Source organism: Microplitis demolitor, chromosome 5 (genome assembly GCF_026212275.2).
Source record: "Microplitis demolitor isolate Queensland-Clemson2020A chromosome 5, iyMicDemo2.1a, whole genome shotgun sequence".
NCBI classification, from domain to species: Eukaryota; Metazoa; Arthropoda; class Insecta; order Hymenoptera; family Braconidae; genus Microplitis; species Microplitis demolitor.
The window spans coordinates 1,410,556-1,435,668 of record NC_068549.1 but is presented as its reverse complement, the minus strand read 5'-3'; the positions used below and the strand labels follow the sequence as shown (position 1 = coordinate 1,435,668).

General features: G+C 39.7%; 1 protein-coding gene across 1 annotated transcript; it reads left to right on the top strand.

Annotated features, from left to right (window-relative positions):
* Positions 1-240: 240 nt before the first annotated feature.
* LOC103569293 (uncharacterized) lies at positions 241-1,546 on the top strand. Its single transcript, XM_008546520.3, has 2 exons — positions 241-1,225; positions 1,319-1,546. The coding sequence occupies exons 1-2, from the start codon at positions 557-559 to the stop codon at positions 1,379-1,381; spliced, it is 732 nt and encodes a 243-aa protein (XP_008544742.1). The 5' UTR covers positions 241-556; the 3' UTR covers positions 1,382-1,546.
* Positions 1,547-25,113: the final 23,567 nt, after the last annotated feature.

The following is a 25,113-nucleotide window of genomic DNA, read 5'->3' as shown; positions in this document are numbered from 1 at the left end:
CTGCAAGTTTCCGATGAGCAATTCGGCTTGTCACGGACATTATATTCATATTTATGTATCAAGAATAGAATTAAATGTAAATAAAATATATCTAGTAGATAAATTAGAGATAAGACAGGCTAAAATTAATTCTCTGGAATTCGGTGATGACTAATCGACTTGTCTATTTTCACATTTCTAGTTTTAGTTGCAACTATGGCAGTATAGAATGTAATTACAGTAAGACCATTGGCTGAAAAAAATAGACAACAGTTAAATACATTTTCGTGGTCTTACAATAATGACCAGTAATTATCACCAAGTCGGCCATTGATCAGTTTTCAAATCAAACCCAGCAAGAACGGGTCGCTTTGTACAGTTGTCTAGTCTTTTGTACATTTTATCAAAATTTTACTGCTAATTTTTGCGGCTAATTGAGTGTGATATTGACCAAGTAAAATAATTGATAATTTTTATGATAAAATATAATTATAAGATTTGGAAAAGCAGTGAACTAAAAAGTTACTATTAAGGTGATTTGATAGCTGAAAAATTATAAGAAACATTATTGAAAAAAATGGCGCTATCTATGGCAATGACACTTAGCGGCTTAGAATCGGAAGATTTCAACGATCTCACGTCTTTGCTGATGAGAAAAGAAATAAATGATAAAACAAGAAGTGATTCAAGATTATCATCCGAAAGTGATTCCGGTTGCAGCAGCATGGAACCATTGTCATCACGCGAGTTCTTATCATCACGGGAGTCCTTATCATCACGCGAGTCTTTATCAACGGGTGAATCATTATTCTCTCCTGCAGAATGTGAACACATAACGGCAACTATACTACAATCGTTCACAGCGGCAGTGAAGAAATCTAAGCCAAGGGAAGAATCTAGAAATCGTATTCGCCGACGCCGCTTCATAAATAAAGCTCCGAAGGATTCTAACTTACCAATGGACTTTTTCGAGCTCAATCATTTTTACCGACAGCTGCTCCCTTTACCTCAGCCAGAACAGTCGCAAAACCTCTCGCGCGATTACATCAGTCGGTTACGCAGATCCCGAGAAGAGTCGGTAAAAAAATCCACTGCCGCAGCTCGATCGCAGCCGATGGTAATGTACAGGAAGAGAGATATTTTGAATCTTGAGGCAAGTCTCCGAGGTTTCGGTTGGCCCAACAAATCGGAAAGTAGTTGCGACATTGATAATCAGACAGACAAAAACGTCAGCTATTATTTATCCGTAAGTATTTCATTCACTTCAAATTATCACTAAGCTCAATCTAGTGGAATTGATTATACAGTTGTGAATTAACGAATTAAATTTTTTATTCAGGAACAGTGCAGCGATTGCGACTTCAAGAAACCTTATCACTATGAATGCCAAACTGATAGATAACGAATTACCTCACCGACAACTGACTAAATACTCAATTTTCATAACAATTACAAGTGTTTTATAAATTTGTACATATAACGCGTATTACAAAAAATGTGATATTAATTTTTAAATATTTTTTCCATTGATAAGATTATGCACAGATCAATAATATTTGAAAATTTTTAAATGTATAAATAAATAATTTAATTGTCAATTAATAATAATTGTTATTATAAATTATTGGCTTAGCAGCAATGCGCGTATAATTAATCTGTAATGTCAGATATAGACAAATATCGGAGAGAGAGAAGGGTCGATTTAACATTTAATCCCGAAAAGGAATACAAATCAATCCGCCCGTTTACCTCTTGATCATCGTCATCACACTTCTCGGAATTCTATCATATCGTGCGTCACGTATACATTGTGACAATAAACACTCGCACATTTATGCAGGTACACTGTCCCTCTCAACGATTCCTTTTACCCATGTGTCCTACCTCTTCTCCTATACATATTGTATTCTACATGTAACATATATATACATATATTAAAGCATATTCACCTGTAGAAGTGTATAACAGACCGGTGTGCTCGATTATACACACAGTTGTGTGTCTCTCGGGCAAGTGCGTGCGAGATGTGCACGACTATTCAGATATTGTTGTTATTGTTGAGGGAACAATCGCCCGTCAATAGGCCGCCTCGGTACAATGTATCTATTCAGGTACAGACAGGGGTGCTCACTCGAGCATTTGCATTTGTGCAAAATTCAATTTTTTAAAATAAATTTTAATAGTGACTTGACTGATAAAAAAAAATTTTTTTTTGACAATCTCTTGATTGTAGGACTTTGATACTGCAGTCGCAGTGGCATTGGGAGTCGTGCTAAATAAAGCCAGGACAAAGATACAAAGATCCAGGTGACAGAGTTTGAAACGCTTGGAAAAAGGAAGTATAGAATAAAATAAGTTCGAAAGGCAAACAAATACGTCATGACTCATGAGACGGGTATAAAAGGAGAGGAATGAATGTGAGAACCTCTGGATCAGTGTACACGAAAAGCTTGGTGTGTGCCCATAGCAATGATTACGTATGCGGGAATGATTGCCGGGAAACGCGCGCGATGCACATGCAAAGCCCAAAAATCGTCGAAATCAGTCGAGTTCAACATCAGCATTGTACCTGGGCTTTGTCTCTGGCTCATTGTTATCGGTACTCGGTGTACAACACCGTATAGTACTGGGGCATCACATAGGCATATATAGATAATATATACATACACTTGGCGCTGGATGAGAGAGTGAACTACGTATACATATAATATAGCAGTAGGGATTCTGTATGCACTCAGCTCTTCAGCTGCTGCTGCTGCACCCGATGGCCCATATATATAGAGACGGATAACTGTACATATACTCTGCGCTATTTATCTCACCGAGAGATCCCCGAAATCAAAGCATTGTTCTATATACTCCCGGACCCATTTCTCAACAGTAGGCAATATAAATAAATCATACTTGTCAATAGAATTTAAAGTTAAAAATATAAAAATTTTTGAATAACAAAAACAAAAAAAAAATATTCATACAATTGTCATCGTTTTTTTACTGAAAAATACCATTATTGTCAGACGATGACAATATTTTTGGTCGCTTTCATTCAATAGATAAAATAATATAATATGTAGAATGTATAATACAGATGGAATACTTTGTAACTATATAGAGTAATGGAATATGAGATGTATATATATATTTTGAATTGACAGATAAAAACTGTTGGCGAAAATTTTTATCGATACCAAACAAGACGTCGGCAAAGGAATGAAGGGGGAGGGAGCGCGAGGCCGAGCGGGAGAGGTGAGGGCATAGAGCTGGTGAATAGGAAGCGACACAATGGACCTGGGTGGCTGTGGAGGCGTGTTATCAAATGGGTTCCTCATTCACATACTGTGGCCTGAGCTACCTGTGTCTGTCTATACCGGTGTCTGTCTGTTATACTTATTCATACCATCTATTGTGTCTCCACTGTTGAGTCGAGTTCAGTTGAGTTGAGAACGCGATGGAACGTGCCACAATGCACGAATATGGACTACTGTAGCTCGCGCGAATCATCCACTCCCTCATCTCCCTGGTGAACCCACATCCATACAACTCTGTCTGTATCTGAATGTCTGTGCATAACACTCTGGCTCCTAGGGCCCGAACCCCGCTTTCAAAATATTCCCGGCTAGCCCTTTTAATTTTTCGTCCAGTCGCTGGACAATAATCTCGCGGATTTTTTTAATCATCAGCTCCAACTATTGCAGCTCGGTGATGAAATCGATCGGCTTCAAATAAATAGAATAGAGAGGATGAGATCTTGATAAATTTTGACGGTGTACGGATGAATGGATTAAAGAAGTCGCGGAGTAAAAAGCAGGGAGCAGAGAAAGAGCTGATGAAAAGCTGAAGAGGGAAGAGGATAAAAAATACTTAGAGGAACACATCGTAAGAGAAATAACAAAACAGAGTGAAAAGAGAATAAAAGTAAATGATAAAGACAGAAAGAAAGAAGTATAACTAAACGAACAGAGTATAGATGAGCATGAAAGTACAAGAAGGCGCGCCACGAGCTGCCGGCGTTCTATATGCCATACAAAACTCGCTCAATACGTCATTCAGCAGAATAATACCGCTCGTTCCCAGCAGAATGAGAGTTTCAAAGGGAATTAAGGATTCAAAGGCATCTTTGCGCATCGTGCAGCACAAAACGACCGGCCTACACCGCTACACTTCTCCAAGTAACGGCACTGCTGTGTAACTTGCTTAGTTTCTGAGAGATTATTATTATCAGCGGAGGTCTACTTTGACAGTCGTCTATCAAGCCCATTGATAGATAGCAGACCAGTACCAGTGTACATCAATACCACAATTACGCAGCGCCGGGAAACTAAATAAACGCGACACTTAGATATATATTTTCTCATACACAGTCCCTCCTGTACTACCTGTTATCTGGGCACAAAAGCTGATGGATGATCATAAACACCCGAGCGTGTCTACCCGTGATTACGCTTATTATTGCAGTTGGTTATGGTTTTTTATTGTTATTCATACCGCCCGGAGTGCAGAGAGGGTCAAAGATAAATAGAAATATATATGTATAATATTAAATTTATGTATTGTTAATACAATAGAACGGGGAGATGTACACTAACTCGATAATCAACCGTGGCCGTATCTCCCTCCATTATTTTGCCAACTCTTTTGTTATAAAAAATTTTCGTTAACCATTTAAATGAAATGTTGTGAAAAAGTTTAATTATTAATCCCACGGGCTGCGATGTTACATTTTAAAAAGATGTAATTATTGCGACTGGGAATGAGAAATAATGTATTTTTTTGTTTTAATTAGAAATCGATTTGTGGAGCGGAAGGGTTAAATTGCGAGGTATAAAAGAAATATGGTTCTTGAAGCAGCATTTGTGATCACAGGACACAATAGCATACAGAATAGAACAGAAGAGAATTACAGTGTAGATATATATATATTATATAGCAGTATGTCATTCTTTTATATCAGCACACACGCGGGTACACTGACGTAGCTTTGGTCGCGGCCTTATCGGCAGTTATCGGGCCGTGATGTCACACAATGGGGCAGACAATGCGCGGGACAATACACCCCTGCTCGGTAACCCTCGACCCAACCACCTCTTCTCCAGCGGCAGCCCCCGTCCCTTTTCATCCGTCGGTACAAGCGCGGGTACAGCACACAGGCTCTCTTCTCTCTCTTTAGCAGGCTCTCAACCCCCACACCCCTTTGCGCCCGGCCAACTTAATAAACATAATAGCTGACTTGGCCGCCCCGCGATCACAATGAGATCCATACTGCGCGATAGTCGAGATATGACGACGCCAGTCTATTGTACTCGCGATCCGAGTTTTAGTTTCCACTGGATTATTTCGAACCCTCCAACTATTCCCCCCCCCCTCCCCTCCGTAGGTCTTTTGTCAATTGTAAAACATTTTTTTCGCTTCTTACAGTCCTCGAAAATTTATATTCAAAAATTTATATCGATTCTCTATAGACAGACACATGCCACTATTTTTCTCCAATTCATCCGTGGGATCTTTGATAAAGAAAAAAATTTTATTTTCATTTATTATTTATTTTACGACAAAGCATGGAAAATAAATAGACAGTCTCGACAATACGATTTTAAATCTAAGAGCGGACGTGTGTGGATGTGCTCTGGTATGGTTGGGGTGAACCAGCGAAAACGTTGGCAACTCAAATGATACAAAATCGCATGAAAGTCAATCAGGACACGAGCGTGCCCGAACTATCTGGGTATTGTGGTAGAGCCGCGAAGCGTGCATCCCTTATATATCAAGGGGTGGTAACAGAATGAGACGGAAAGGAGACCGAGAAGGTGGAGAAGGAGAATGGGCGAAGAAGGAGACAGAGGTATGGATGAGTACCAAAGCCCGCAAGTTGTCGATCGGTCCCTTTAGCTTATACATTCTGCATGTACTGCCGGGAGACGACACACAAGTCGCATATTCTATAGACTACAGGATAGTAGTCGGGAGCTTCACGCATCATTGGATCAGCTCCACGCCCTCTCGTTTCTCCTCTCCCTCATCGGTCGCTCTCAGTGTGAGACACGTACACACGCTATCCCACAGTAACCGTCAGAGATCAACTCTCACCCTTCTGTGTTATGTGCTTTTAACAATATGCTATCCTCGTATAATCACCCTAATCCACGTGCCATCACACCATTACTGCCAGCCTACATCCTACTCATCAGCTGCATTAATTTATCAATAACATTTAACATACTTTCACCCTACAAAAATTATCAATTAAATTTTTAAACCATCAACTCGCTAAAATATCATCTCAAGTGCCGTCGCATGGTGACGGACAGATGACAGACAATCGAGGATTCAATAAAGAATATAAAACATTTAGTTATACATCAGAGCCAAGTTTATCTGAATGATTATGAGTCATTGAGCCCTCGAGAACCGGATGGGGAGAACGGTAACTACCGAGTTGAATGAATCAAGGGGTTCATGATTTCATAACACGGTATGGGTGGCTTCAGATTCTCCCTATCGATAAACGTTTGACTACAAGGGGTTGACTATTTTATTATGGTTCGCCCGCAACCCGACGAGTTGGTTTTATAAGCCAAACGTAATAATCAACTTTTATTTCATAAATGCCCCGCTCGTGGCATTGGGGAACAACAGGGAGCGTAAGGTAAAATAATCTTGACGGTGATCCGAGATGCCGAGGAAGTATACAATAAAACCAACCCTTCCGTGGCTGGAAATCGAGGCAGGAACGGTTGTATTTATTTTATTTCATTATCTTTTTACTCCTACGTTATTTACTCAATGCTCGGTAATTATTTTCGAGCATGATATTTATTAAATTTTTCGCGTCAACGAATGCCTAGTGTTTGAATATAAATAAAATTATTTTTAAAAACCAGCGGATGAATAAACCCATGATAAAAACAGTGTCCCTGAAGAATTAAACAGTTGCTAATGTTGGGTGACGACTACCTCGAATGACAAGGTCTGTCCTTTTTCCCCATTTATCTATCGTCGGAGTAGTATCTATACATCGGGATCAGGTTCCTCTATTCGACATCCTCCATTATATATCTTTTATCAATCTGTACGCTTTCAGAGCTTTGAGCAAGCTGAAAGCTGCGTGATAAATCAAGAAATGTAAGAACCCATACAACGACGATATGCATGCATACACATATATTTATATTTATATATATATAAATTCTCCCCCAATATCTCCCACTCTTTTATCCAGAAAAATATATATATTTATATACAGATATAGATATATAATAAAGTGGCCACATAAATACAACTTACACAAGTGTATTTCTATATCTGCCTCCAAGGATATGTCTACACACGAGAGCCGCGTCGTGAGTGTATTTATGTATAGCTTTTGTACATCATCAAAAATATAGATATATATAAGCAAGCAGTGGTTCAATAGGCAGCATTGCCGGAGTGAACAGCATCCATAGAGCGACCAGATGAGGTCTTCTAGCTTCCGCCGAGTCCGCGTGAAAGGATGCCCCAATAATATTCCATTCACCAAACCATCGACTCTTTCCCTCAGTTGCCTCCTCCCTGGACCAGCAGTGTCCAAACTACCCTGCACCATTGATTTTTCATTCGTCGGCTCTTGAATAGTTTGTTATGAGCTTTCCTTCTTCGAGCAGCTCGTTTCCCCTCCCTGTCCCCGTCCCCATCCCCGTTCCCTCCAATGCTTGTATACACTTGTCAATGATGTTGAAGCGAAAATGAGCAGACGAAAGGACAGGAGGCAAAGAGACCAAGATAGAGAGGATTTGCCGTGCACTATTATAACATATGAGACACCGGATCGTAATACATAACCTATAACTTTAATCAGGGGTGAATAAAGCCACAGAACCCCTTTTCGGTAGCGGCACTGCGTCAAGGCGAAGAATAGAGATGAGGATGTAGCCGAGTATCGGCATTGTTTCCAAACAAAGCGCGCCTTTCATATCCCCCTGAGCACACCCCTGTGGTCTCTCCTACCCTCGTCTTTTCCACTACTACTTCTACAACTAGTGCTGCTGGTGCTGCTGATGGTAACCTCCGCCGGCACCGCGAACGCCCGCACCACCTTCGCCATTCCCTCGCTCCCGATCCAGCTCCCGACTGCTCCTCATACACTCCCCCGGCTTTTCACTCATTTGACACGCAAAGAAAAGTCAGGCGAACCAGCATTGTGGCGACTGCCACCCCACGCGACCCATTGTTGCCAGCGCACCAATACTACTCTCATCCAACTCTACCGTCTCTTACACGTCTTTTCTCCTTACCACTCTGACTTTGACTCTCTCCTTTCTCTGTTCCTCTTCATTACCACTACATTCTTGCCACCACCAGCCCTCTCTCTCTCTCTCTCTCTTCTTTTCTCAATAGAGACCACGGACATCAGTTGCTAACTCCATCCCAACAGCATTGGCACTCGTTTGTCAATGATGACTAGTATACAACCCTAAAAAGTCCGCAATCTATTAAAGACTCTCGCTCAAAACACTTCTATTCCAGCTCCAATCAATTACTCACTCAAATAAAAACTTTTATCTCTTTGTATGTATATTAAAAGAGGAGAAAAATAAATTTTTTGTCGTTTGTCATCGGCCCCCGATGGTTGGTAAATTTGAAAGCCCCGAAATACAAAAAACCTTATGTATGAGAAGTTCATTAGAGGCTTCGAATGAAAAAAATTCAATGGGGAAGCCTGTGATGTGGATGTGAGGGATTTAGTTCAAGGACGCGGTGACACGAGGGGCTGCAGAGCAAACTCTCGGATATCACACAAATAGTTAGGACGCGGAGACAGCGCCCACTGGGGGTGGGAACCTGTTAAAACTTTTCAAACTAGTGGCAAAATGGAATGATGGCTTAGAGCACACTGCCCGCACACACCGATTCTATATACTTATATATATATTGGGTCGTATAATAGTGTATACTATTAAAGAGAGTAGAATTGTGCTCTGAGAGGATATACATGATGAAAAATGAATAGACAGTAAAAGCTAGATAACATCGTCGAGTGTGATGACCACAATACCCCAAGTAAAAGTAGTGCTTTTGTCGTCCGTTCTATAGAGTTGTTAAAGTTTCTATTGAACAATTGAAAGCACGAAAATTTATAACTACAATACTGGAGCTGCTGCTGCTGCTGCTGCTGCTGCTACTGCTTTAGTCCATCATATTAATTTACTCAGTTTAATTGGAATCCAAAAGCGATTAAAAAATTTTTTCACCATCTCCATTAAGTCTTTGTACCGTTAAGCGATTCTAGATTTATCGCCAGAGAATAAAAGCACTTGCATCGGCTGTACCTGGACATATTAAATATCGCCGGCATGTAAAATTCCCGAAGAAACTAAACGAGTAGTAAAATACAGAGTAATGAAAGAAAATAAATAAAATAGTGAGAACAGCAGCGGATCACGTATAGAAAGTGCTCAATCCTCAATGGTACTAGTATCGGCGGTCCCGGTAGGTGGGCGTATCGGTTAAGTGGGGGAAATTGCAAAACAATGAGACGACGAGGAAGGGGTAACAATGTGAGGGACAATAGGCCTGATAATGTGCCAGAGAATGGACGCCTAGACAAAAGAGTCGAATAAGGGCGCGCGCGCTTGATGCTGCTATTTCATATACATACACTGATCTATATCCATATACACATACATATATATGAACACCGTACATACAACAACGCTTTTGCGCTCGACTACCTCTTTAGCTATCTATCGCTTGCATTATCCCGCCGGTTTCATCCGCAGAATGTGTTTCACTGTCAGAAAGCATACTTCCGCGGATACATTAATTCTACACTCTTAAATCATATCTCTAATAGCTTTCTCATCGACAATCGAGAATATATATATTTTTCATATTCAAGTACATTTACAATAGAATAGAATTGTCTCGACGCAGACGGAGCCATTAATAATAATAATGTCAATGGATATTTCCTTATTGCCGATTCCCATGTGGGTTACCGATGTTTATGTACAAATATATACGTAAGAGCGGTTATATATGACGTACGTATATATGTATATATAAGATTGGCCCCACAGGAATCGGAGGCTCAAAAGCGGTTTGGGTAAACCGCAGTACACTCGATATCACGACCCCTGACATAACCGCGGGTTCTGGTGCCCGGGATGAGGGTGGAAACGAGAGTCAAAAGGGCGGCAAAGGCTCCCTCCGTTATCGCCCGGTTCGCCGTACACCTGTTGTTTTAACCCGCCCACGATATCGCTTCTCCCTGACTGTTGCTCGCTCTACATATACATATATCCAGTGCACTTTACTGGCACTTGGGAATGCACGAGTTAACTTTTACCTGCACATGCCATGCGTTCTTGCCGTAGCAGTGGTGCGGCTGACTTATATAGCTCGTAACTACTAGCTCTTTAAATATTGTCTTGAAAATCAATGTTCTCTGACTTGAGGGATATAATTTAGCGATAAATTATCCTCCTGAAGACAGAGTTGCTCAGAAAGAGAAAAAATGAAAGAGAATCTAAGGAAAAACGGGGAGTGACTAAAATAAAAAAATAAATGTGAGAAAGTCTTGTGTGATATTTTCCAAGGCAGTGAATAATTAGCATTCTGTAGGATTTAAAAGAGTGCACAAGAAAAACTGTAGTTTATTTTTTGATAGCAAGAGCGCTCTTGCACAACACCCGGCTCTGCGCTGAGAGGAGCAAAACGGGCTACGACGATGTCCTCTCGTAAAATAAAAGGGAGGTAGCGCTGAAGAGATTCCGGCGGGCGAGGAGAGTATAAATGTTCTTGGACTTGTTATATACAAGAAAGAAGAACAAAAAAGGAGGAGAGAAGTAGCTCTATACAAGACCTCTGGCTTACGCCACAAACAGTCCATAGAAATTCTCCTCGTAGATTGAGACGTGGTAGAGAGAGACAGAGAGACGCAAGTGTATTTGTGTAACTACTCTTGGTGTGTGTACGTTGGGTACTTGGTTCGCTGTTATTTAAGCTTCGCATAATGGCAACTCTTTTATGCTTCTTGTGTCTTACATCTGAGACTGTGTCGTATCGCTCCAGAGGGCGCATTCATTCCGGTGAATGCCTCTCTTACACCGCGCGCCGGCAATACAATGCTTTCTATGGCGCCTTCAGGTCTTTCTACACAGCAAAACGTATCACAAAATACAATAACCTACCAAGGATACAAAGCCTCAATTTTTTACTTTATGCCTTTTACTCCACTCCACTCCACTCCTTCTCCTTCTTCTTCTTCTCCCCCCACTGCCAACCTCTGTTGTACTAAAAAACCTCACTCCCGACTCTCCACTAAACTTTTTATTATTTTCGCAATATCTGGGCTACTCGGTGGCCGATTTGAATGATGACCCAAGAGGATTTGGAGTAGAGAAAATGGATGATAAACATAAGAATATTGAATGACGAAATAATGAACGGTAGCAGTGGTAAAAAATAGTATGAATAGATGGTGGGACAGTAGACAGGTTAACCAATCAAGCAGATCCATAAGCTGGCAGTGATGTCGTCGCTGGTGATGTCGTTGTGAGTCATGGTCCGGCGATCGGGTCACAAAACATGATCGTGGACACAATAACCACGCCGCAACAATACTGTTGTCGACGACAATAATACAAGAGAGCACCATCACCATCATCGTATACAGTCGTCCGGGAGTCCCTGAATCTCTATTGTCTGCTGGCTCTTGTGTGTTGTTCTCTCCTCTTCCTTTCATCCCCTCTGCATTTCATTAGAGCATTAGAATCTACTACTACCAACATCACCATCACTACTGTCCTATCTCTCCTATCCTATACACTGCTGCTTCCCCAGTCTTCTCTTTTCTAACCGCAATATCTCTGTTTAATTGCACTGACCAATGCCAGACAACTTGATGAATGAGGAATATTCAATCATTACCAATCCATACAATAGGACAATAATCACAATAACAACTTTTATATACTTCCTTTTAAATTCAAATATCTTTTAAACCAATAAACCTGCGTAAAATTTCATCACATATTTTTTATAGGGAAATAAATTTCCTATAGAAAAAACCCCATCCATTTTTACATAAAGTCAATATTTTTAAAATTATCTTCATTTGAACTTCAACAGAAATTTCGGTCTTAAAACTTTTTAAAAATAATGACAATAATATACTGGAGTGAATTTAATGTTCTACGATATGTGAAACGAATTGTGACTCAAGGTGGTACTGTTAAGTAAAAGAATACAAAGATATATAATACAAATATATATTTAAATGAAATGAAACCAAAAGGAGCAGTAGAGTCTTAGCATAGAAAGCACATAGTCGACTTACATATACATAAATATATATTCTGTCAAGTATGTACAGAACAAGTATAGTGGTTCCATATATATACATATATGTATAGTTGAAATACCCATAAACGAGTGTATACGCGCGTTCACACACGAACGAGGAAAGCGAATCGGCCGTTCCACTCATCCTCTCTACCGTCCGTCTCATTGTGTCGGACGATTGTCTTAGAATAATGGCGCAGACTCACAATAGTGACTACAATGCTTGCTCGTCTAACAATGCCATGACGTCACACGCGACGGACGATGTACGTGAATGTGCCACCACCGACAACTCTGAGTAGTCGTGTGCGTCGCCTCTCTTCAGGACGATCCTTCTATATTCCTATTCTCTTCCTCGCCACCGGCACCCGACCCCCTTCCTCCCCCTGGCCCCAACCTCCCACTCGGCTCTTTGCGCTGGCTGGCACTCGTGCGCGCTTTAGCTCGCGATGCGTTTCCGTACGTACTTATATTATTGCCACGATTTGGTTGCTACATACTCCCAACACTTTTCATACATTACTCATCTCAAGGCCGGGTTATGTGTAATACAAATATTATCAACATAAGCGATGACTCGGCTCGAATTGACCGCTAAATTTGCTTTTCATGCTTACAATGCGGTCTTCTGGGTGCCCATTCAACAAACTGTTTTTAATGCTCGAGGTATTGAAAGAAATCAAGTGAAATTATTTTTTTCTTATTCAGAGTCTGATGAATAGCGAGGCTGGTTGCTGGTTCCTGGTCCTGCTCGTCACGTGTTGTGCATATTTATTGCGGTGGGCAGATAAAAAATCGAAGCAAAAGATGAGCGAGAAAAAAAGACAGGAATAAATGATAAATACAAATCAGGAAGGGGTACTGGCTTCGAAGAAGGTGCTACCGGATAAGAATAACCGAGGAGGGCTCGGTTGGTTGAATGCCGGTTGTTAATTAATGCCGCCATTCAGTGTGCACATTAAATTAGTACCGAATTGTCCGCTCCCGTCCCGTATTCAAAGGCCAGATATTCTGAAAAGAGTCTTATTAGCAAACAGAGAAGAAGCTTTCGTTGCTGCTGCCGCTGGTGCTTTGCTGATGATTCTTTTGGTCCAGCAGTCGACGACAGCTTGAAAATTCCACGTTCGCGGATTCTACAACTTCAAAGTTATTTCCTGATCCATTCAATACTCGAGTCGAGAGAAAAAACAATACGTAAAACTTTTTCTCCAGCTCGTCGAAATACATAATTCGTTACGAGTGCGATATAAAAAATTGTAGAAAAAAAAAAGAAAACAATAGCCGGAGGAAAAGTTGCTGGGGAGATATATATATTTTGAATAAAACGGGAATTATTAATTAACTCGACGGTTAATCGCGATCAACCTATCACCAACTGGAATACCATTTGCTGATGAAATTTATGACAAAGGAACAAAATAATAATGACGACGATAAATATAATAAAAAAATATTTTTTGCTAAAATATTGTGTGAAATTAGTTGGGGAAAAAGAAAGGAACAAAAAGTAAGAGGAGAGAAATGAATGAAGGAGCGTTGGGAAATATTCGAAGCGTGAAAGAGGTTGTTGGTAGAGAAAAACTCTCAGAGAGATCGAACGATCGTAGATTGAATAGGAGCGTGGACTCGGAGAGGTGCCGGGGGATCCCATCGCCGCACACAAGTGTATCCAGGGGGTGGGTGAATTGGAAAGAGTATAAAAACGAAAGATTCGCGAATAGAAAAGCGACTGATGGGGCCGGGGGTGAAAGGGAGACTCGTACACACACACACAGCACCCGGATGAGGAAAAGAGAGAGAGAAATCAGTAACGCGATGGCGGGGTACATTGTGTCGGGCCGCTTGATACTTTATTCTGTATAAAGGAACGGGCGGAACAATAGCGAGAATGCGGAAGAATGGGACTATATAAGGGAGACAGAGAGTGAGGTGGAGAGATGAATGAGAGAGGAGAAACGCACTCGCCAGTGTGAAGACTCATCACTCTGTAAACAATGCAACCTGACGAGAGAGTGACTCAGAGTGCTGGTTCTATTGCTGCTGCTGCTGTTGCTACTGCTCTCTGCTACTGGGATTTCAACTTCACTTTAAGTACACCAAAAAATAATAATAGTAATAATAATAACAAATAATTCAAAAGACACATCCTCACACAGCAGAGTCCACAGAAGATATGATTCATCTGCAATAATACACTTGTCACAATGTGTACATGCATGTAATATTATAAATAAATATTGACCTCGTGCAGCTCTGTGGGCTTTACATCGACGTTAACATCTTGAGCCGGAGTCTGTAGCGCACCGAAGAAAGGGATGAGGTACAAAGCTATCATCGAGCTGGCTTTCAAGCTTCTCGCGGTATTGTTGCCGAAGATAGAATTCTTTTGATTGTATAAAATACGAAAAAAAGTAAAAAAAGCTAGGGATGATAGAGGAATGTCGCCAGTCAACTAGTCAAGGTTCGATCAGCCAGCATCACAAGAGGGATTTGAGTGTAGAGGGAAGCCCATGGAAAATCGTGAAAAAGGAAGATGTCAATGAAAAAATTTCTTGCTTAACATAATACGTTATTCGGTGACATTGCCACTGAGAAAATTTCATTTTATGTCTCATCGAATAACCCGGGGCATCGGTAACCTAACACCGGAAATTATCCAAAGGACTGTTTTTTCAATTTTTTGAAATTACATATAAACTTGTGGATAAAACGACGAAAGCCGATGGTGTTTTTTAAAATGAAAAGCAAATGTCCGGAGAATAAAAATTTGCTTGGACCGACAATGGCTGGGGGTGGTCGGGAGGGAGATGAAAAGAGTTCGGTATTAAAAAAGACTGAGGTTAAAAATATTTAGACGTCCAACGTCGAGATGAATAAGACTAAATTGTATCCACAATGCTGTCTCAGAGGCGCGCCATGAATAGCCTTAATAAACTCGCTAGATCCTTGGAAATATTTCAAACTCCTGCGAAGAGTAGTATGAGAGCTGCCGGGTCTATGGTATACTCAGAGACAGATATAGTTCAGTGAAAAGAGGAAAAAGGAAACTCTCATCGGTCTCTCCCTCTCCTTATTCATTTCTCTTTTATTTCTGTGCTGTCGCATGAAGACTTTCCCAAACATACATTGCAAGATTTTGATGAGTAACAGCAGCAGGACACTCCGCAATCGGGTTCTAAATCGTTCCCAAGTATTGACTGATGATAAAACCAACAGACTACAATTGTACGGGCAAAGTACAATACATATAGTATTACATATACAGGAGTGAGGGGAGTGTTGAAAGCGCAATGGGGTACATTTCACTACTCAAACTCGCATTATCACCCAGGAACATGTACAAAAGAGTATATATGAGTACAGTAATATATAGCCGAGTCTAAACACGAGGAAGAGAGACAGAGGGAGTATGGTTTTGTCCCGCGGGACAATTTGTTCCCGGAAAGCGTGCAAGAGCCACCCTTGAACGAGCTCAGCGAGTGGAGAACAAGGTGGGGGTGTAGCTCCAAGCTTTCACCAGCCTCGCTCTTTCTACCCTCTTCCTCTTGTTCTTTTGACGTCTCTCACTCCACACAATGTGTTAAGGGCTGGTGGAACAACTCGTGCACCTTGCCTTACTACCAACGAATCGCGGTTTTGGGTGAATCGGTAGTTACCGAATAAACTCTTGGATAAATGGGCTGGGAGATAACTCGGGGATAACTTACTTTATTATCTACATCTATATATATATATTTATATATATAGTATAGTGTATGAGTATAGATATAGATGTATTAACTCTTTCTCGCTCCATATAAATATATGTGTATATGTATCTATATCTATGTATGTATATGTGGACGAGTGAATGAGTGTATGGATAGGGAGGAGGCGCGATTCAAACGCGTATTTCAAATACGAAATCAAAAGCCTCATTGTCACTATAGAAATGGCTCTATTTGGAAACGATGTATTCAGCATGAAGCACGTGGAATTAACGCTGTTTGTTCAATACTACTTTTGACGCAATGTTTATTTTAAAAAATAAAAAAAACTAAATAAAAAGGTAAATGATAAAGATAAAAAAAGAAACAAGGACAGAGTTGGAGTCGGAGTCGGAGTCAGAGTCGGAGTGAAGATAAAGGAGACTGAGAATATAAGCAAGAGAGAAAGGATGGTGGCAGAAAAGCGCACCCAAAAGAAAATAAATAAAAGTATGCCTGGCCGAAACAATTGGAACCTGCGTAGAATGGAGATCTGCTGGCTTTTTATCTTTCTTTCCCCACCGGCCCCTGGCTTATTTTTTTACTCGCTTTCATATTTGTTTCCTCCTCTTTCGTCATTTTAAACCCGTATATAGATTAACTATTCTTAACTTCTTTATCCGCACATACTTACATATTCTATTGGTAAAATCTCCCATTGACTGACAGCATTTTTAAAAATTTAAATTTTCGACCCATTCCTCAATTATTATTATTTTTAACGCCTCAGGTTGATATGACAATAAATATGAATAATAAAAATATTAAAAATGCACTCACCGATTGATGATTTGTCTGGCGGTCTCTTCAGGGAATTATGTAAATACTGGACTGGTACTGGACCGGTAATACTCTTCATGATACTCTTCATCTCGGCAACTCCGCACTACAAGTCACGTCCACTCTGTCAACTGCCGAACGTCGCTGGAACCTGGTAATCACAGGGTCCACTTTACACTGCATATATATATATATAAATATATCACATGACACATCACACACACACATACACACAAGCACACACATCCAACCAACCAGAGTACTCTCTGATAGTAAGCATCATGAGATCGCGATAGCAAAATTAAAAGAGATGTATATTATATTTTAGCATTGCACATAACGCACTAGATTCAAAACCAAAAATTCAATTTCATTGTCCGCGTGTCAGTGCACGTCACGTGCAACCGCGGATCCCTGTACTGTAAATACTATATGTCAACTCGCGCTAAATCATTGCCATTGGCAATCACACTCACACACACGAGTTGACAACTAACAGCCACTCGTATATATATTTCTACATACATATATATATAAATAATAATTATTTATATATTCCATCAATCGCGAACAAGAACAAAAATAAAATCTTCAGTCCAATAAAAACAATCAATTTTTTTTTTCCATTCAACTGTCGGACACGTCAGTAATTATGCATGATTCATATCAGTAACGTTATTGCACACACGTGTTTGTATAGAACTGGAAAAAAAAAATTGCACTTAATTGGAGCACAAAAATTTTTCACCAAAAATGGACTTTTGTAAAAAATAAAATCACAGAAAAATTAAAAAAAAATATATTTATGTAGGAGTGATGATAAGAATGAATTAACATAAATATAGAGAATGTAAGTCTGCGAGTACAGAGTCGAACAGCGCGCGGCGAGAGACTGATCGGCGCATCACGTTCCCCAGCTACACGCCATCTTTCCGGCTGCGCGGTTCCCCACCCCTAGGGTTCAGTTATATATTCTCTCCCTCTTATCAGAGCTAAATTTTAAACATCCCACACGTAACTATTGTTTTATTTTTTATGCAACAACATTTAAATAACAACAACAATAATATATAATAATAATAATGTTATTATTATTCTTTAGTCATTGCTGTACATTAATTCCAATAAATCACATCAGGACAATAAAGCAATAAATATAAATTTATTAATGATAATAGATTTATACAATTACGCTATCCGCATTGTCGACGGCGAAACCCGAGACAATAATCGTATAAATTTTATTGAATCAAGTGGCGAAGATGTTTGATGCAAAAAGGGTACAGGCGTCGCCGGAAGCTGCGATTAACAACTTGACCGGCCGATGTCGTCTCAAAAGGAAGTCCCGTTTAATTATTCGCCTTAAATTTTATACAAGCGTCTGCTGTAATTGCGAGTCGCTGAGCAGATAAGAGTTTAATATAAATAATTATGACGGGACAGTTGAGACAGTAAATACTTGGATCAATTAACCCGAATCTGCCCACATGTGAAGATCGAGTTCCCACAGCCATATGCTCTTTTACCTTGACGAGTGGAAAAAGAGCAGCTTGTTTCCCAAAGTGACTATGGGAAAAATTTCTACACCCCAATAAAATATTGAGGATTTTTAAATTTAATATATATTGGATTTTTAAAGGTCCATACCTTAATGGGGTGAGGTGTTGAGGGTGAGGATGAGCTCTAGAGCATGACTCGAGTTTACATGAGGAGTAAAGACTCCTTTAGAGGGTTAATATACGTGTGGAGATGGAGGGCATGAAGAGACGGTGAGGGTCGTTAAGACACCACCGTCTTAATATCGCGCGGGACTAAGGCTTATAATCCTAAGACCTAAGAGAGAATAGCGAGAGGATCAACCTGGGATTCTAATTAAACGGAAAACAACTTTATTAAGTTGGCAACTGCCCTAGGGCCCGGGAACTCTGTTGTACTTGTGTTCTATTACCGATTTCCATACTCCCAGACTACCTGCTACTTTACTTGGCATCCCACTATTTAATCTAAATTTATATGAATATATATCTTGATATTATAAGTTTTTTTTTATGCACACAGTGCTGGGACAAGAAAATTAAATTAATAAATTACAATATCGATTTAACTGAATGAAGAAAAAGTTTATGAGAGATTTATTTAGATTGACAGAGAGAATGATGTAAAAAATCTATATAAAAACACAGAGTATTGACAGGTTCGTTATACATATTTGTATATCTGATGTAGGATGAAAGACACCAATTTATAATTATTATTGCATTGAATATTCCATTCATTGAACTCGTCGCGACATCACAACTCTCTTATTCAACATTCAATATTATCAGCTATTGTGTAGTTTAGATTCTGTCCTTCCTACAGGTACCGTTTCTTTCCAACCCCTTTCCAACGTCCAGTTTTATTTTATTATTTATATTTTCATTACGGAAAAAATTACTGATCATTTTGAAATTAGCGCAAAAGCGCGCGCTCTAATTTTAAATTAATACCCGACTGCATTGATAGCGCGATGACCTCTGAGATGGAAAATGAAGTAATTAAATATATAGATATATAAATAAATATTAAGGTAGGACAGTAACTTGAGAGCGGAAAGACGGAGCAGCAGAATGCGACGAATTTGAAAGAGCCATACCTGCATACGTAATGGAAAGCCGGCATTGTCATCGAGGCGTCGGCAGCCTCTTTTGTCTACCGGTTCTACTCGTTCTGTGGCACGGAAATTCTGATCGCACGCGCGCCGCATCGATCTTCGGCCGATCATTTGCATCCTCATTGTTCCGCGCATCCGACGAAATTCCGCGGGCACAATATTCCTCCGCGCCCCCTACACCCGTCAGCTATAACACCTTTCCCAGCTTTTAAATAATATTTTTATTTTCTATCCGTCTCTGCTCCAATCTCATCCTGTTGTCTATCTGCCCGCGAATTGCTCGGCACCCGCCACTGAGCTCATCAATTAATTAATACTCTGTTTTCATTTTTTGACATACGTCAAATATTCAAATAATCCGCGTCCATAGACGTATGGGTGCATATGTATTTCAATGAAAGAGAAAAGAAAGTGTTGTCGAGGGAGAAGAATACGTAAAGAACAAAAAAAAAAAAAGAAATGACAGCAACCGCACATTTTTACGTCATCATAACAGTGCCAGTGCATTGTTGTCGCGAGACAAAGGCAAATGTGGCGACGAAATTGCGAAGGAAAGGCTTTGCTAGATGTAAGTAAGCTGCAAGAGTATGTAGGATATGTAGATATTTTACATATATATATATATATATATATATATATATATATATATATATATATATATATATATATAAATATGTAATGTACTCTCGAAATGAATCAGTGAAATTTTTTTAAATTTTTTCAGTGATTTATTTTTCCAGTTTCAATCTACTGGTTTTTAAAAATAAATTACCGCAATTCCACTAGATTAATCAGTGATTTTTTTACCACTGTTCAGCATTTTTTGTTAGCGTCTACAGATTGAAAAAAAAAAAATTTTTAACTGTCGAAATTAGTAGCTCATGTTTTTTTTGGAGTAAAGTTTTTAAAATTAAACTTCAATAACATGTGTACTGAAAGCTGGATCCAATATTCAAAAGTACGGTATTATTTAAATAAAATAATTGGTATTCAAACCAATGAACAAAGTATCGGCATCGGCCACAATAGTAATTGTAATAAAAGGAAATTTAAAAAAAAAATGATTGTTTGTATTGTATGGCAAGCGGGTGTATGTGTATCAATTAAAATAGAAGAATCCGTATGGATGAGTAGTAGTTGGACGGTGATTCCATAGGAATCGTCGAATCAGAAGTAAAGAAAAGAATATAAAATAAAAATAAAATAAAAAGTTGTTGCGAGAGAGAGTACAGTAGTAGCGGCGCAAGGAACTACAATTAAGCTGGTTGGAACGTGGCTGAGTTGTTCCATTGAGAGAATTGGTCCGCGCGCAGGGAGCCAACTATCGAGCAGAATTGAGAGGCTGTGGGGTGTAGCGGGGGTTTCGCAGATTATCAAGCATCAGTTGTCGGGAAGAATAACCAGCCGGCAACCGTCATTTAACTTTAACGCTCCAACTGCCCCCTTTTCCCTCGTTTCGATCGTCCCCCGCACTGCTCGCCCTGAGTTACATCCCTCGAGGGCTACCATCAGTCCATGCTAATTAAATCTGCTTACGTATACTACTCTGTTTTACCTTCTTCCCTCCCTCCCACTCTAGCTCCCAAAGCAAGTTGCTTTTCTGACCTTTCCTTCGGTTATTAAATCCTCCCCTCCGCCACTCAACCCTCAGCCCTGGCTCTGAGCACTCGAAATTCCTGACCAAACGCTTGGTAATTTTTTTTCAATGCTCATTAATAGCGCGTATTGATGGACTCCATCAGCACTTGACAACTTGATAACGACGTTTTATTTTTTAAAACTTGTACATATTCGATAGGTTATCGATAGAAGATGCGATGCGGCTGTAAACTTTTTCATCATAAATGTATGAACGTAGATTTTTATTGGTAAAAGAAAAATATCTGAGAGGAAGGGGGTGGGCAAGGGAGAGTCGGGTCAATGCGTTATATTCGTCTCGACAATGCCGTCATTTCAACGTATTGTGTCAGGTCTTCGTACCGAGAATTTGCGGCGAATGTATGTACTTTCTTATTCACTCAATAAAAAAAATTTTACTACCAAGCTTTTACTCGTTCTCTGCTGGTTCAATAAAATATCTATACACATAAATGTATAGGGAATCTAGGGCAAAATGAGGAGCTTTTAAAGGAAAAATTTTTTTTTTCGTCTGGAATTTTATATTTCAGCCTTAAACAGGAATGGAGCGATTTGAACAGCCCGAGAAATTCAACCAAAAAACTTATTTTAATTATTTATTGTTATTTTATTGCATTAGGGAGAGCTGAAACATAACAGACTGTGGGATGAATTAAACAACTAACGAAAAAATTTTTGGAAAAAAAATGACAAAAAGTCAAAATTAAAATTTTTCTTAGAAGTTTTCGGGGTTTCTCCATCTAGAGAAGACTATAATCATTAAAAAACGTTAATATTGTATGGAGTTATTCCTAACAGGAAGTAAGTTACGGGCTACTCTTCATAGACCGTCATCCTAATTTATCTTCATTCACAATTTATAGAGAATCATCTCCATCCATGTCCACCAACCCTCGTATGGGTCTTAGCTCCAAAAATAAATTTTTCTCGGGACTTTTTTGGGCTTTCCCTACTGGAGGACATCATAATAAACAAAAAACGTTTATATTGTGATGGATAATTCCCAACAGGAGCAAAGTTACGGGCTACTCTTCATGAAGAATCATCTACACCGATGTCCACCCATGTCCACCAACCCTCATATGGGCCTCACCTCCAAAAATAAATTTTTCTCGGGACTTTTTTGGGCTTTCCCTACTGGAGGACATCATAATAAACAAAAAACGTTTATATTGTGATGGGTAATTCCCAATAGGAGCAAAGTTACGGGCTACACTTCATGAAGAATCATCTACACCGATGTCCACCCATGTCCACCAACCCTCATATGGGTTTCACCTCCAAAAATAAATTTTTCTCGGGACTTTTTTGGGCTTTCACTACTGGAGGACATCATAATAAACAAAAAACGTTTATATTATGATGGGTAATTCCCAACAGGAGCAAAGTTACGGCTCACTCTTCGAAAAACACATAGAAAGTGTCATCTGCCCGTATCCGCCCGACGTCGGTTACTCAAAAAATATATTTTTTTCTGGAGGTTTTGCATTTTCTCCTAGGAGAGGGCATGATAATAATCAAGAAACGTTCATATTATGTGGATTTATTCACAAAATCAAAAAATTTACAGGCCACGGTTAAAAAAAACACATAGACGTCATCCTTCCCGTCCGGGCCTGGCAATACAACAAAAAAAAATTTTCCTCAAGGACTAGACACAAATTTCATCGGTGCTTAAAAACGGTTTATTCACTGATCTACAATTTTCAAATCATCAATTTAAGGGCCCGATTCAATTTTTCATGAGCGAGGTTTAGCAGTAAGGACCTAAGAATGTTGAGTTGCTAAAGCTTGTGTATTACGTAAGAGCTTATTCTTATTTGAGCTGTTATTCTTGTAGTTGCCAGCACTATAGAGACCTAGTTTCTTAGGGGAATCAGAAACTCAGCACAGCAACAATGAGAAAACAATGCGTTGATGTTACGACGATGAGGCAGAGCTAGAAGCACACGAGCGCGATTAAAACAATGAACGGGTAGTAACAAAGCGTCGAAGAAGGACATAGACGTTGTCGTAACTGTCGGACAATGGGCTGTTGGATGTTGGTATGGAGATACTATAAAAGTTTTGTTAGAGAGTAACTTTTAGTACATCAAGATATCCTCGATTGTGTCCGTACTAACAAATATCAGTTAAATTTATTGGCATTGTTATTGATAATTATTGTAATTCAGCTGCTCGGGCGCGGCGATTTCAAAAAATGAATTGACCTTTTGTTGAAAAAGTAATCCGTAAACCGTTGGATTAAAAATAAAATAAAATAAACGTAGCATTTTTAAGAAGTATATTATACTCTCGAGTCTGGATGTATGTTAAGTCTCTTGAGACGTTAAGAATAAGATAAAAGGTCAGTTATTAAGATGCAAAAAGAAGAGTAAGAGTAGGAGCAGAATAGAAACAAGAGTAGGGATAGGAGCAGAAGTAGAAGAGATATGAAAAGTGAGTTGACAAAGTCGTGTAGGTATACCCAGTCTACGATGAGCTTTATGATTGAAAGACCGAGCTGAGGATAGAGTTAACAATGCGTGGAACAAAGAAAGAGAATGTCAAGTGGACATTGTTGACGGTGACAATGCCGCTGAAATTGTCGGGGAACAAAGAGGTCTTATAATGACGCTGCTGGCGAACGAGCGAGCTAGCGAATTGAGCGAGTTGCGCCCGTGGACAGCCCATCGTTCCCTCTTCCCTCTCACTCACTCTCTTTCTCTCTGTCCCTTCCTTTGCTTCCTATTACACCCTCCGGATATCCCTCCCGGTGCATCAGATTTGCGTTACTGTCTCTAATTCTCTCACGACTACCCCCCGCGTTCAAAGTATATTAACCCATTCAGACTTCGCGGATACACATTTGCTTTCTGCGTCCTACCACAGAATTTTCGCCACCAATCCCCGATAGCTATTTGCCAATCCTAGAGCTGGTATCATTGACAATGTCGTGACTCCAAAAATGATTGTCAGGCAGCTCAAATAATAAGTTAAGTATGACTGGATTATGAACGAAATCACTTGGAAGCTGTGGTTAGAGGAAATAAATTTAAGTTTAAGGAAAGGCTGCAGAGCAAGCGGAATTGCGCTCAACTGTGCAAGAACTTTCAAAGCAAATCTTTCAATGGATATAAGTTGTATAATATAGAGCACAGTAGCGTCTCTGTATAGCCTCTTGTGGCAGAGATGATGACGATGGAGATGAAGGCGAAGTGCTACTACTAGCGCATACAACTATATGTATAGATAATGTATATATGGAGGAAGGTAAGGGGCTAAAATACCGTGCCGGCGAATCTACTCGAAAGCCTTACTCACCAACGTATGCAGATAATCGGTACAAAGCCTCGTCAGATTACAAAGGAAACCAACTCCGGCCTGATTCTCTTTCTATACCAAAACTTGCTATTGTTGCACCGACTCACGACGGTTTACATTCATAAGGTTTCGATATCGAAAGTAAAATAAATAAAAAATAGAATTAAATATGTACGGCGACACAGATCTATTAGAAAGAGATTGAAAATCGGTCGAGAGGAGCGAGTCCTTAACCTTCTGCTGGGCTCTCGACATCTTACTTTGATAATAAAAGTCGTCGGAAGTCCATTAATCACCGGGTGGGTGTATTGTCGTATTGAGAAGTCACCCGGCATTCAGGACTCTTCAATATTATCAATATCCACCGTCAACTACCATCGGCTCAAAGCACTGATCGTATATAAAGAGAGTTTATCAATAGAAACTCAGAGGACATGCTCATCGCCCTCCTCCTACTGCTCATCACCATTGATCTGTCCCCCTCCCATTTCTATCATCGTGAAAATCACTTTGATTTGTTCGCCGTGTGTCTTTCATGACCTTTCAAAAGTTTACTCCCATTCACCGGTTAAACCAAAACTCGGCTCTTTCTATTTACTTTTACTGGTATTCAGAATATTTTATAATGAAAACAGGAAAATAAAAAAAAAATGGGTAAAACCAGCTAACCCCCTGGGCAACATTAAAAATCCC

Excerpts from the sequence above, each read along its gene's own strand:
- LOC103569293 (XM_008546520.3), top strand. The coding sequence starts at position 557 with ATGGCGCTATCTATGGCAATGACACTTAGCGGCTTAGAATCGGAAGAT. Across the intron at positions 1,226-1,318 it reads ACGTCAGCTATTATTTATCC|GAACAGTGCAGCGATTGCGA; the intron begins GTAAGTATTTCA and ends TTTTTTATTCAG.